Genomic DNA, 15000 nt, shown 5'->3' on the forward strand with positions numbered 1-15000 from the left:
GCCCAGCGCCGACGAATGGCCCCTCAAGGATAAAAGGCGAGAGAGAGTAATGAGAACTTTTACGGCTGGCGAGGATGTATTTCGAGGGGTTCCTATATCTTTTTTTGTTTTCCTAGATAAGGATCGTTCACGGATGATCTAGGAGCAGAGTAGAACAAGAGCTGGAAATTCATCACTTTGAACTCGAAGGTTTCGGACCTGGCATTTCGTTTTTCAATTGCCATGCAGTTTGTTTGTTCTTCGTGTTCTTCACCTGGCATTTCGTTTTTCAATTGCCATGCAGTTTGTTTGTTCTTCATGTTCTTCACCTGGCATTTCGTTTTTCAATTGCCATGCAGTTTGTTTGTTATTCATGTTCTTCATCAAGGATTCACATGGAGCGACTTTGTTAGGACATTTGTGTATATATAGATGGATCAGGGATTGTTATTATAATCCCCAGTGATGTAATGAAGCTATGTGGCTCTTTTGTTCTATTTTGAAAGGTGTATGAAAAAGAGCGGGCAAATCAATGATGTGGCCACGTGACGGAGCCGATGTTGTTTTAGCGAAGTACTAACTTGTCACGAAATGGCGGGAGCTTGTCATGTCCTTTTGATTTCATCCCTCTGCAAGCGGAACTTTTTTTTATGTGAATAGGGTGCTCAGATTGGATGTCTGTGTGATGAAAGAACACATCAGAAAAGGATAAATAAAACAAATGGAGAGAGATCTGAAGACTGTGCTTGTGTGTGTATAAACGCCAAATAGGATTTCTCACCAGATAGCAGAATGGTCAGCCAAAGAAATAGGCAAAGGAGTAGTAAATATTGGACCAGGCGACGAAGCTTTTAGTAGGCACGGCGGGGGGCAATGCAGCAGTTTATGACTGAGTAAAGTACGATCGCTGAAGGGAGGTAGAGTTTTTTTTTCAAAGACATTATAAAGTAAACGAACTAATTTCTACTCATTTCACTTATTCAATACGTTCCGAAATGCCGAGTATTGTAATAAAATAGTAAAATACTGATAGGACGAGTACTAATGTTAGTAGTAATGCGAACTGTAACGAAAGAAAATACGCTGCCATCACGAGACGCTGAAATGTTAAAACTCGCGCCGTACAATCAATAGATGAATAAATGAATAAGAATGAAAGGAAGAACATGATCATCGTGGTGCCAGACTGCAATGGCCAAAGTTCTCGCATCGGCTCCCAAGTGGAACCCAACAATAGTTCAGACAAACAGCCCAGCAGCCGAACCATGCAATGGGACCCTCGAACACCATAAACCATCGATTTCGTGTTTACAGTCTTTCTACACAAACCCCCACCCACACCCTACCTACACCCACCCCCACACACGCCCCCATCTTCTTTCTTCTTTCCTTGCTGAGGGGGGAGGAGGGGGGGAGTGTAAAATTTACGTCGATGTCGTATCTTCCGGTAAGATATCATGGGGGGGGAGGAGAGAAACAGGTGAGGGAAATGGGACGGACGGAGTGAAGAAGGGAAAGGAGGGAATGTATGTTATCACCCGCAGATATACCGAACGTGACGTCATTCTCCCCTTCCCCCCCGCCCCCCACCACACCGATTGCACTAACAGCAAGACCATCTCAAAGTTGGTTCAAGATGGGCTGTGTTGAGTAGGTCATGTGACTTCTCCTTTGGTTGGCGATGGTGCCTAGGACACAGCGATGGTGAACGTCATCCTGTGTCCAACAACTTGATGACTTGATGGTTGTGCAAATGGGTATAGCCAGACCTCCGCGAGAGTTAGGTTGTCATGACTGAATGATGATGATGTGGTATTAAAGTTACTGTCAGCGGTAATGAATGTCAGCAGTGACATTCTCTCTCTCTCTCTCTCTCTCTCTCTCTCTCTCTCTCTCTCTCTCTCTCTCTCTCTCTCTCTTTAAGATGATACCGTAATTCTGTTAAGTTTGATGATGATACCAATCACTGTACACGCAGTTGTTGTTATTGATGCTATTATTGGCATCGGAACCACCTCCGTCACCAACAAAAATGCAGATACGTATCTCTCTATATTCCACTTGTATCAGTTCCCAGAATATAAAATAGTGTGAGTTATATCCTTGTTTGTATCTGTTCTCCGAATTCATCGTTCAGTGGTTCTTCCTCTATGAGTTCCCCTGGCCGTTTAGAGGGCTAAGTTGTTAAGCCTTTTTTTCCCCCGCGTGTTTTAGCACCAACAAGTGGACACAGTTACCAACGTGTAGAATTAGGGGAAGGGAGGGAGAGAGAGAGAGAGAGAGAGAGAGAGAGAGAGAGAGAGAGAGAGAGAGAGAGAGAGAGAGAGAGAGAGAGAGAGAGAGAGGGGGGGGGCGAAGGGAAAAGGTTGAAGAGGTGTGCAGAGAGGGATAATAATAGAGAATGAGGGACGGAGGGATTAGAGAAAGAGTACGTGATGGGATACGAAGGGAGGGGGGGGGAGGGGGGGCAGGAGCAGCTAAGGACGGAAGACAAACAGACAGAGCCAGAACAGAACCTAGTCATCCGAATGCATTACCTCCTCCGTTTGAGAGGGGGGTGGGGGGAAGGGATCTTCTGGGTGTGCCTTGTACAGGTGCCCCTCCCATTGTGATAATGTAATGGCGCTACATACCCCTCCTCCCCCTTCACCTCCCCCCCCCTCCCCGCGCGAACAAAGAGTCCCTGGCTCTATCCTTCACGAGAGACAATTATCGCCCCCCTCTCCATCAGCGCGGCTCTCGGACCCTACCTTCTTCCTCGACAGGGTATTGGAAACCTTTAACATAAGGAGATGACAGTTTGGTGCCCCTGTTGGAGTTCTGGGGTCGGGGGGGGGGGAGAGAGAGAAGGGGAGGAAAGGTAGGGGGTTGGGGTTGGGGGTTGGAGAACTTGTTCGGAAGAAGGGGGAAGGAAGAAGGGAGGGGAAGAGGGTTGGGGAAGTTCTTAGGAGGAAGGAGAAAAGGGAAAGAAAGAGTTCTAGTTTTCAGAAGGAAGGGGTGAAGGGAGACGATGAACTTAATTTTTTTTTTTTTTTTTTTTTAGAAAGATGGGGAGAAGGGGGAGGAAGAACTAAAATTCTTAAAAGGAAGGGGAAAAAAGAAAGGAAGAACCAAAATGCTTAAAAGGAAGAGGAGAAAAGAGAGGAAAAACTAAAATACTTAGAATGAAGTGGAATTTGGAGAAGACGAGTTGGAGCTCTTAAGGGAAAGGGAAAGCGAGAGTTTTTAGAAGGGGGGTGATGGGGAGAGAGGGCAGAGGAAGGGGGTGGGTTTAAGGCTTAATGGGCGCGATCCCTCGAGAAACGGGCGTCAGATGTCCGGATAGGGAGGGTGGGAAGGGGGGGGGGGGCAGGGAGAGGTTGTCTTCGTTTAGAGTGATGTCCGGTTGGGGAATTGGCTGTTGAGAGATGGCGATCGTTTCGGGTTGATCGCCACACTCGCCCGAGTTTTATTGGCGAGAGCTTTTTATCCGGCCGGTGCCCCCCCCCCCCCTCTCTCTCTCTCTCTCTCTCTTTCTCTCTCTCTCCTAGTGTATCTGTCTTATTCTTTCCTCTCTCCATCCCTCCTTCCTCTCCTCCCCTCCCCCTCTCTCCATCCCTCCATCTCTCTCTCTCTCTGTCTTTCTCTCTCTCTCTCTCTCTCTCTCTCTCTCTCTCTCTCTCTCTCTCTCTCTCTCTCTCTCTCTCTCTCTCTCTCTCTCTCTCTCCTTCCCCTTTCCTCTCTAACCAAGAGCGGGGGCGGCGGAGGCGAGAGAGCCTCGGTTGGCGGATGAGTGTCGGGTTAGGGGGGGGGGGTAAGGGGTAGGATAGCTGGACACACGCTCTCTCTCTCTCTCTCTCTCTCTTGCTCTTTGCTGCAGCGCCAGAACTTCTTGTTATTACACGGCTTTTATTGAGCGTCGTAAACTGCACGATTTACCCAGCGGGAAAATTGGACGAGTTACATGCGACGCCGCTTGTCGGGAGTGAAGTGCGCGCGATGGCCGCCTGTACACGTTGCCGGCATCGTTGTGATTGCGTGCGTGTGTGTGTGTGTGTGTGTGTGTGTGTGTGTGTGTGTGTGTGTGTGTGTGTGTGTGTGTGTGTGTGTGTGTGTGTGTGTGTGTGTGTTTGTCTTTCTCTTTCTTTCTCCTTTTTTCTCTCTCTCTCTCTCTCTCTCTCTCTCTCTCTCTCTCTCTCTCTCTCTCTCTCTCTCTCTCTCTCTCTCTGAACATGTTGCACACCGTACCGTACTGTCCAAATACGGTGACGGCAAAAATGCACCGGTGCATTAGAAGTTGCAACCATAGGAGAGAAGTTTAGTTGGCCGGTGTCCCCGTCCGCCCCATGTTGGTTGACGGGCGTCAGTCATCAGAGAGAGAGAGAGAGAGAGAGAGAGAGAGAGAGAGAGAGAGAGAGAGAGAGAGAGAGAGAGAGAGAGAAGAGGGGGGGGGGGGGTGCGGAGAGAAAGAGTCAAATTTCATTAAGTGAATGAGGATTTAGATGATCATGCGACATAGACGCTAAAAGTCCGAAACAGAATTACAACCGGATTAACGAATACAAATGGAAGGAATTTACTTTAAGTAAGAGAAAGCGTAGGAAGTGGAGAGAGAGAGAGAGCAAAGGGGAATGATATATATATATAGTTCAGATTTCATGTAATAGGCAATTAAGGCGTGATGGACAATTGTGAGACATAAAATAGCGTACAACAAAGATAAGACCGTGTTCATTTTCTCTTTCTTTCTTTCCACTCCCTCTCTCTCTCTCCTTCTCACCTCTCTATCCATCTCTATCTCTATCTCTATCTCTATCGTTCTCTCTCTCTCTCTCACACTCTTATGCATATATGCTTATATATTGTGTATGTATATATGATATTGCTGAGTGTCATTGTTATTTTACTTTTCTTGTTTTTCTTGTTTTCTTGTTTTTCTTTTTCGGGAATATGATAATTGCCTAACTATATATCACACCATCTTAAGAATTACTCAAGAACAATGAAGATTGATAATGGCAGCTCATAAGAAATGACGAATTAATTTTTACAAAAGGGAACATAATGCGGCAGTTACGCGGTGGCTTAAACGCGACCAAAATACAATTCACTTTAAGCTTCCCAGTAAGTCAGAAATAGAAGACGATAATAATAAATAATTAAAATGGATAGATAATTAAAGAGTCAAATGTGTTTTTGACGAAGGACAAGACAACGAGTATTTATGGCAGCTTTTTAAAAATCTTTCTTTTCCAACCGCCAATTCCTTCAACGCTCGTATTGTCTTGTTAACATTGTGCAATTAGCGTCGAGCTGTTAGCGTTGTAGCGTTGGAGATTTTTTGCGTAGATGTGTTGTAGTTTTAGTTCTATTGCACTGTCAACCTTGCATTGTTAGCGTTCAGCTTGTTCGAGCTATGTTGTTAAATTGTACACGTGTTGTATTGTTAGCGTTATTAATAGCGCTATTGCGTATGTAGCAGTAACGTTGTTAGCTACTGGTTAGTGTTGTTTATATATATATATATATATATATATATATATATATATATATATATATATATATATATATATATATATATATATATATATATATATATATATATATATATCAACATTGATCTTGGTAGTATAGCAGTAACGTTTTCCTTTTACCACTGTTATCGTTGTTGTTACAAGGCCATTAAAAACGTTATGTGTTCACTTTTTCCATTTTCTGAACTTTAATCATACGCCCCCCCCAAAAAAAAAAAAAAAAAAAAATCATCAAATTGCAAATCTGGAAATCTTGTTACTAATTATTTTTTGTTCATTTTTCATTAAAACTTTCGAAAAAAAAATCCCTTTTCGAAGGTCGTCTCGTAATAAGATCAGGACTAGACTATTAATTTGTCCCAAAAATGTATTATCATCTGATACGGACCACTACAAAAGTGATGTTTCCTGTTGTCAAATATACATACATACATACATATATACATACATACATACATACATATATACACACAAACATGCACACACACACACACACACACACACACACACACACACACACACACACACACACACACACACACACACACACACACACACACACACACACACACATGTATACGTATGTCATACTATATTTTTTCCTGCTTTCTGTCATATTTTACTCCTATGATAACTGATTATGTCTTTATATAATTTTCATTTTATGACCAACAGCAAGGAAAGGGAAAAGGTTGATGCAGACTGCTCGAGAGCGGAAAAGATTTTAAAGTCTTTCCGAGAGAGGGGGTAAAAGAGAGGGAGATAGGGGAGGGGAGGGAGATGGAGAGGAAGAGAGAGCTTGAAGTAGAAGGAGCGAAGATTATAAATAAATGGAATTAAAGAGGGCGAGAGAGAGTGATGCGAGAAGAAACCAGTGACAGAAAGAGAACGACAAAGAGAGAGAGAGAAAGAGAGAGTGGGTGAGAGAAATGGAGAGATGAAGCGAGAGACAGAGAGAGGGAGAGAGACAGAGACAGAGATAGGGAGATAGATAGATAGATAGAGAAAGAGATAGAGAAAGAGATAGAGAGAGAGAGAGCTAGTTCAACAAGCGAGAACAGCGAGCAATGAGCCGGAGACTCTCCACTCTCTCTCTCCCTCTCTCTCTCTCTCTTTCTCTCTCTCCCGTCTTATGGAACGGTATCAAAGGGCCAACGCAGAGTCTAGATTTTAATTAAAATGTCTTGCATGTATTATTTGTGTCGGGGAGTCTTTGGATCCGAGGCCCTCTGTCTGATTCGTCCTGACATCGGTACACAGACGGCATCACTCTGCCCTCCGCTCCGGGTCGCTTCTTCGGGAACAAGAGTTTCTGTTCCTGTTTTTGCTGTGCTGCTGCTTGTGATGATGGCAACAGCAGCAGGATTTTTTATTTGTTTTTTGTTTATTTTCTGTTACTGTTGATGGTGTTTTTTTTTTGTGATCATTGTTTTTTTTCTTCTTCTCCATATTCTTATAATCATTATGATTGTTGTTATTTTTATGATGATGACGATTATCATTATTTTATTATCATTATTATTATCATCATTGATGTTATTCCTGTCATTATTTTTATCATTACGGTAAATCGTTCACTTATTAACTCGTTCACAAAGAAATATCAGCTTTAAGGACATGATGATTCAGAGAGAGAGAGAGAGAGAGAGAGAGAGAGAGAGAGAGAGAGAGAGAGAGAGAGAGAGAGAGAGAGAGAGAGAGAGAGAGAGAGAGGGAGGGAGAGGGAGGAGGGGAGGGAGACAGATAGAGATAGAGAGAGAGGGGGGTGAGGGAGATAGATAGATAAAGATAAATAGAGAGAGAGAAAGAAAAGAGAGAGAGAGCGAGCGATAGTGACCAGCGGAGATCAAAGCAAGACAGGCAGACAGTCAGAGATCGACAAAGCCGGTAAAAAGTGGAGTCAGGAGGGAAAAAAAAAGGCAAAAGAAGAAAGAAGGAAACATACAAAAAGAACGCCAGGTATAATGATTACAGTGGCAGTGTTCCGAGGTTCTAAGAAAGAAAGAAAAAAGAACTGGGATATTATGATTACAAAGGTTCATAGGGTTCTGAGCCTGTGATGTTTCGTTGGCGGAGCTTTGTTATAAAGGAAAAAAAAAGAGTTAGAAAATAATCCTTTTTTTATTTTTTTATTTTTTTATTATTATCATTTTTTTAGATTTTTGGTTTTAAAAGTTTAATTAGAAATGATTGGGCTAATTACAACGACCCAAGTAAGGGCGTGAGATGGGAGTAGTTTCGATGGGGAGGGGAACTTTGAAGCGGGGGAGGTAAGGGGGTCTGTTTCTCCAAGTGGTGGTTGGGGTAACAGGGGGGAAGGGGAGGGGAATATTGCTTTTACTGTGGGTTAGGGAAAGGGGAAAAGGCGAGGGGAATTTAGCATTTAGCAGAAGGGGATGAGGGGGGGGGGTACTCATACCTTGGGAGAAATGAAAATGCAGTAACGGAGAGAGGGCGAGAAAGAAAAAAAAAAAGAAAAAGAAAAATAATAAGAAAACGCACTATGGCGTATCACGTATCCTGTGATGACTCAATAGCGTGTCACGGCGTTACGCTCGTGCTCGCCGCCCCGCTCCCTCGTAGATTACGAGCGGAGGAACGCCTATCCCGCCCTTATTAACCGGCACAGGGAAGAGTGTGCGAGTTCCTCCTCCCCCCTCCCCCTCCCCCCTCCCCCTCCCCCCTCCGCACGCCACCGCACTCTGTTACGCGCGCGGCCCGGCACCACTTCCGACGCCAAGATCAATAGCCGTAATTGCATAGTGGGACGAAAGTACATATGTAGTGTTTTTTTTTTTTTTTTTTAGATCGTTTTGTCTTTTTCCTTCTTTTTTTTCGATCGTTTTGTCTTTTTTGTTTTGTTTTTGATCGTTTTGTCTTTTTTTATCGTTTTGTACTTTTTTTCCCCCTTTTTGTTTTGTTCAGTTTTCTGTTTCATTTGGTTATTTATTCATTGAGGGAAGGAGGAAGGAGAAAATAAAGGGAAGAAGGAGGTGAAAAAGAGAGGGAGGAGGAGAAGGGAGGGAGGAAGGAAGTGAAAAAGCGAGGGAACGGAGGAAGGAAGAGGAAAATCAGGTAGAGGTTATGGCGAAGAATGTAGGAGAGGAAGAAAGGAAAGATAGAAAGACAGAAAAATAAATAAAAGGAGGGAGGAGGAGAGAGGGGGCGGAGACTAAGGGAGAAAATGACAGCAGCCGGTGTTGGTAATTCGGTTTTCTTACATGAAGCGTAATTAAGCAGAAATAATACACATCGCGTGTGAGTTACTGTATTGGTCATAATCCCTCCGAACATGGCAGAGATGAGAGAGAGAGAGAGAGAGAGAGAGAGAGAGAGAGAGAGAGAGAGAGAGAGAGAGAGAGAGAGAGAGAGAGAGGGGATGGGGGGATGAGGGGGCAGGGGAGAGCAGGGGAGCGCGAGGGGGATCGGGAGGGGGAGGGAAGGATGTGCGTGGAGGGAGAGAGAGTCGAGATAGGCGAAGAGAGGGAGAAGAGAGAGCGGAGAGGGCAGAAGAGAGGAAGAAGAAAAGACAAGAAAGAAGACGAAGAAGAAGAGGAAGACGAAGACGAAGAAAGAAGAAGAAGGACGAAGAAACGAAGAAATCTGATGAAGAATAGACAAGAAGAAGAAGAAGAAGAAGAGACTACAGACAAAAAATAAAGGAAACAATACAGAGAGAGAGAGAAGAACAGAGACAAGAAAGAGCAGAAATAAAAGCGAGAGCGAGACAGTCAACAAAGAGAGAGAGAGAGGGAGAGAGAGAGAGAGAGAGAGAGAGAGTGAGTGAGTGAGTGAGTGAGCGAGCGAGCGAGCGAGCGAGCGAGCGAGCGAGCGAGCGAGCGAGAGAGAGAGAGAGAGAGAGAGAGAGAGAGAGAGAGAGAGAGAGAGAGAGAGAGAGAGAGAGAGAGAGAGAGAGAGAGAGAGAGAGAGAGAGAGAAAGAAAACAAAAAGGGCCGTGTTTTCGCATGTGAAGCGGGCGCTTGCAAGGTGTTTTATGATGCATGAATATTGCAGGCGATTCCGGCTTTTTGCCTCGTAATTGGCACTGCGGTTACTGTTGCATTAGGGCCGACTGCTGCAATTTATTGTTATGTTGATACAACTTACGAGGAATTGTTTTTTTTTGAATGATTGAGTTTTCGTTTTCGTTTCTGTAAGGAGGGTGGGGGTGGGGGTGGGGGTGGGGAGGGGGGGTAATTGGTGCTTTATGTTGTTGTTTATTTATTGTGATATTTTGTTTGTGTAATTGTGTAAGTGTTTTTCTTTTCTTTATTTTTGTGTTATGGTCATTCTCCTTTGTAGTTATTATTTTTTGTAAAATTTGCAAAATATTATAATGATCATCATTATCACCATTAATATTGTTGTTACTACTACTATCATCATTGTTATTACTATTGTTGCTGTTATTGTCGTTGTTATCTTTGGGATTATTATTATTATTTTACTATCATTATTGTTGTTGTTATAATAATAATGATGAAAATAATGATGGTAATGATAATGATAATGATACTTGATATCATTATTGTTGTTATTATTATTATCATTATCATTAGCATTAGCATTATTATTATCATTATTATTATGATGATGATTATTATGATTACTATCATTATTATTATTGTTGATATTATTGTTATTGTTAATATTATTATTATTATTATTATTATCATTATATACACACTGACCAAACCTTTCTTCCCCTCCCCCCCTCCCCCAGGTGCGCGGGTGGGAGCTGGTGCAGTTCGGCGAGGGCGTGGTGTCGGGCAAGGGCTCGGTGCCCCCCTGGCTGGCCGACATGGCCCCGAGGGTCTTCGTGCTGGTGGCCACCACGCTGGCTATGCTGCGCGTGCACGTATGGGCGGCTGCTTCCGTCTTCACAGGTCGGTTGGCTCCTCGGAGGTGCGGAGAACGTGTTGTGGGTGCGGGTGTTATATATATGTGTGTGTGTGTGTGTGTGTGTGTGTGTGTGTGTGTGTGTGTGTGTGTATGTATGTGTGTGTGATTGAGTCACCATATACATTAATCTTCATATTATATATATTCAGTAAAAATAGTGTGTGTGTGTGTGTGAATGTGTATGTGTATATGTTGTGTGTGTGTGTGAGTGTGTGTGTGTATATGTGTGTGTGTTGATATATACTATAATATTTATATATATATATAGTATATATAGATATATGTAAGAAGGATTGTATATCATAAACTTATTATTAAAATTTTGTATGTATGGATATGTCTATATATATATGTATTATGGATATGTATATATTGTAAGTATGGATATGCTATATATATGTATGTATGGAAGTTATTATATATTATGTCTGGATATGTATATATTTGGATGTATGGATCATGTATATATATGTATGTATGGATATGTATATATATATGTATGTATGGATATGTATATATATGTATGTATGGATATGTATATATATGTATATATGTATATATATATATATATATATATATATGTATATATATGTATATATATGTATATATATGTATATATATGTATATATATATGTATATATATATGTATATATATGTATATATATATGTATATATATGTATATATATATGTATATATATATATATATATATATTTATATATATATATATATATATATTCTTCCGTACATACATACATAAAGAAATAGACTTATGAACAACCGTGTGAGTTTTTCTATGTCAGGTTGTTTATCTGTTTGTGTTTGTCTTTGTATTACTTTACAGAGTCGATGAAAATATTAACGTCAGCTTTTCAAATAACCATTTATTTTGGATGGATATCTCCTCCCCCCTCCTTCCTCTCCCCCACCCCTCCCCAAAGTAAGGGGGGAGGACAGTTTTTTTTTTTTTAATAATGCGTTATCGATAAACATAAATTTGTTTACGTAATTCCGATTGATTGTTTTATGTCTGCATCGAGACGCGTCGGTTAGATTCTCTCTTCTTGTCACAGTTGTTCGTGTTATTTCATATTTTTTCCCTCACGCGCGACTCGTTGTTCTTATTATCTTTTTATCTGAATTAAGTAAACGTTAGGTTAAGATTTTCGACGACCATGTGTAAAGAAGACGAGATAGATGATATGTATGTGCAGTGTATAGATATATAGGTATATTGGTGTTTGTGTGTTTGTATTTGTGTGTGTATGGAGAGAGAGAAAGAGAGAGAGAGAGAGAGAGAGAGAGAGAGAGAGAGAGAGAGAGAGAGATAATAAAAGAGAGAAAGAAGGAAAAATAGAGAGAGAAAGAGAAAGAGATGTAGAGCAAAAAAAAAATAAATAAAAAAATAAAAAATCCATAAGAACTACGAACAACATAAAAAACAACAACTAAACATCCCCCCCCCCCCCCCTTTCCTCCCTCCCCCTCAGATTCGACAACCCCGCGAGCGTGGCGCCGACCCCGACCCGCCAGCTCACTTACAACTACCTGCTGAGCGTCAACGCCGGCCTCCTGCTGATGCCTTCCTCCCTCTGCTGCGACTGGACCATGGCCACCATCCCCCTCGTCGAGTCCTTCACGGATCTCAGGTGAGGACTCGGGACTCGGCGAAGGATCCCTTTTTTTTTTTTTTTTTTTTTTTTTTGAGCAAGCTTTGCGAATAACGTGATTTTTTTTTCTTATTTTTGGAGTAGGGTTGCTTTTGAAGAATCCATTCTGTTCATGTTTACCTGAATAAAGTTTGATTTTGTAAGTATCAGCATTGATAAATGTTGCACGTGCAATAAAATGAAACAAAAGATAATGAAAATTAGTCATGCAAGGCACTTATCACGGGCCAACACCAAGTATCACCGTGACTAAAATAACTGATAGCAGATAACCACACCACCCTCCCCCCTCCCCCTCCCCCCTTTCTTTCTGACAGGAACCTGGGCACCTTGGCCGTGTACGTGGTGCTGATCAAGCTGACCTATCACGCTCTCTTCGTTGCGCCCCGTCAGCACGCCCAGGTCATCGTCATGGTAGGTCACCGTCATGGTTGGTCATGGCGGTTGAATGATGTTGATGTCATGTTATCATATTGCTGTTGTTATTATTGATATATCCCAGGTCATCGTCATGGTAGGTCACCGTCATGGTTGGTCATGGCGGTTGAATGATGTTGATGTCATGTTATCATATTGCTGTTGTTATTATTGATATATCTCTTGTTTTATCGTATTCATTGTCGTCATCAGCATCATCGTATTTATCATATCAATGGTATCATTACTTTTATAGTTATCATTATTTAGTTTTTTCAAGAGAGATTTATGATTGTAAATATGCGATCGTGCACGCACGCACATTACTACTCACTCTCAGACTCACATTCACCCTCACACTCACCCACTCACTCACCCCCTCACTCACCCCCTCACTCCCTCCCTCACTCACTCACCCCCTCACTCACTCACCCCCTCACTCACTCACTCACTCACACTCACTCCTTCACTATGGTGGTGTGGGGTAGTGGTTGTTCTTGTGGGGGGGTGGGGGGTGTTTACAATCACTCACCTCACTCACACACCCTCACCCCTCACTTCACAATCCGTCACTCACCATTCACATCACTTCATACCCACCCATTCACTCACCTACTCAGCCACTCCTTCACACTCACGCACCCCCCCCTCCCAGCCTCCGCCTCAAGATAGCCTGTTGGCGCGTTGATGAAATTGTTAAGAGCGAAGGTTTTTGCTGTTGACCGAAGATGGCGCTTAATCATGTTGCTGTCGCGGCCGGGCGTGAGTTATGGCGACATATAATTGCCTTGTCAACACGGGCGCTGCCACTCCGGTCGAAAAAAAATAAAAAATATATATATATTTAAAGTTCGAGGCTTTTCCGAATGCGAGGCTAGGGGGGGGGGCGACTTCAGCGGTTCCCTCGCCATCGGGATCGACGTCTTGCAAGAATATGCCGTCGATTAGCCTGCTTCATTGTCTTTGTTTGTCTTTGTTGGTCATTCTTTGTTGTGGTCTTGCGTCATTGTAACTGATGGGGGGGGGGGGGGATATAGGCATTTTTTTTGTCGTATAATTTTATTTGGATGGGTAGTTATATGAATGAACCCGAATTGACGTGTGTTTAGCACTGTAATGCTTATTTTATTATTGTCACTATCGTCATATTTTTTTTCATCACTATCATCACCACCAAAGCAATTCACCATCACTATCACCACAACCACCCCCTCACCTCCCCCCCCCCTCCCCCTCCGCCCCCCCCCACCTCCCCCCTATCGTTCCTCGTCACTAAACACACTCTCCTTCTTTCCCCCCTGCCTCTCCCTCCCTCCCCCCACAGGGTCTGGCCTTCGTCGTGCTGCCGTTCCTGCCAGCGACCAACCTCTTCTTCCCCGTCGGCTTCGTGGTGGCCGAGCGCGTCCTGTACATGCCCTCCATGGGGTTCTGCATGATGGTGGCGCATGGCTTCTCGGTCCTGCTGGAGAGAATGTGAGTTTGGGGTGAAGGGGTGAAGGGGAGGGAGGGTGGGGGGTAGGGGGATGGGGATGGGGATGGGGATAGGATGGGGGTTTAGGGGCGGGGAGGGTTGGGGTGAGGGTGGGAGTGAGGGTTGGGGTGAGAGGGGATGGGATGGGGGTGGGGATGGGACGGGGTTGGGTTAGGAGTGGGAGGGGTCGAGAGAGGGATGGGAATGGGGGTGGGTGGGGATGGTCGGGGTTGGGGTTAGGAGTGGGACGGGGTAGGTACGCGGCCGGTAGTATTTTTTTTTAAGGGGGGAGGGGGGTCTTGTTCTCAGGTCTTCTTTTGATCTCTTTCTATCTTTTCCTTTTTTTTTTCTTTTCTTTTTTGTTACACTTATCGTTCCTCTCACTTAACTATCTTCTCTCCCTCTTCCCTCCACCTCCCCTCTCCCCTCCCACTAGGATGTCTCATTCCCCCTCCCTCTCTCCTACCCCCTACCCCTCTCCACCACCCCCTACCCCCTACCCCCAACCCCTCTCCACCCCCTACCCCTACCCTTCTCCACCCCCTACCCCTACCCCTCTCCACCTCCCACCTACCCCTACCCCTCTCCACCTCCCACCTACCCCCTATCCCCACCTACCCCCTATCCCCACCAACCCCCTACCCCCACCAACCCCCTACCTCAGACGACAACGAGATCCCTCTACCCCCCTTCCCCTCCCCCTCCCCGTCCCCCATCATTCGGTACTTTACAAAGGTCCATTAAGCGACTTCGCCCTATTTTTTCAGTTAATTTGCGAGCCCATATGTTCTAATTTCCAGCAGGCTTCTCCAGTCAGTCTCGTCTTAGAAAGCAAAAGGGCCAAAGCAAAGGTCTCCGAAGGGGGAAGATAAATTTCGTAATAACTATTTTCTTTCCAGTCGTAGTAATTACTAGGGATGATGAGAAGTGGACGTGGGGCGTGTGGCGTCGGTGTGGGGGGAGGAGGGGGCGGGCGGAGGGGGGGGGAGGGAGATGGGAGGGAGGGGAGGGCCATCGAGGGAGGTGTATAGCTGGGAAGTGGGGGGAGG

At 44.0% G+C, this 15000-nt stretch overlaps 1 protein-coding gene across 1 annotated transcript in view; it reads left to right on the top strand.

Annotated features, from left to right (window-relative positions):
- LOC122260685 (protein O-mannosyl-transferase Tmtc3) overlaps positions 1 to 15000 on the top strand; it is a 301116-nt gene that overhangs the window by 266544 nt on the left and 19572 nt on the right. Inside the window, exons 7-10 of the mRNA XM_086550358.1 lie at positions 10216 to 10382; positions 11884 to 12042; positions 12381 to 12477; positions 13805 to 13953. Coding sequence (XP_086406484.1) covers positions 10216 to 10382; positions 11884 to 12042; positions 12381 to 12477; positions 13805 to 13953 — 572 coding nt within the window. The remainder of the gene's footprint in view (positions 1 to 10215; positions 10383 to 11883; positions 12043 to 12380; positions 12478 to 13804; positions 13954 to 15000) is intronic.

The sequence above is a fragment of the Penaeus japonicus genome, unplaced genomic scaffold (genome assembly GCF_977035675.1).
Source record: "Penaeus japonicus unplaced genomic scaffold, GWHDUDI00000001_assembly GWHDUDI00000023, whole genome shotgun sequence".
NCBI classification, from domain to species: Eukaryota; Metazoa; Arthropoda; class Malacostraca; order Decapoda; family Penaeidae; genus Penaeus; species Penaeus japonicus.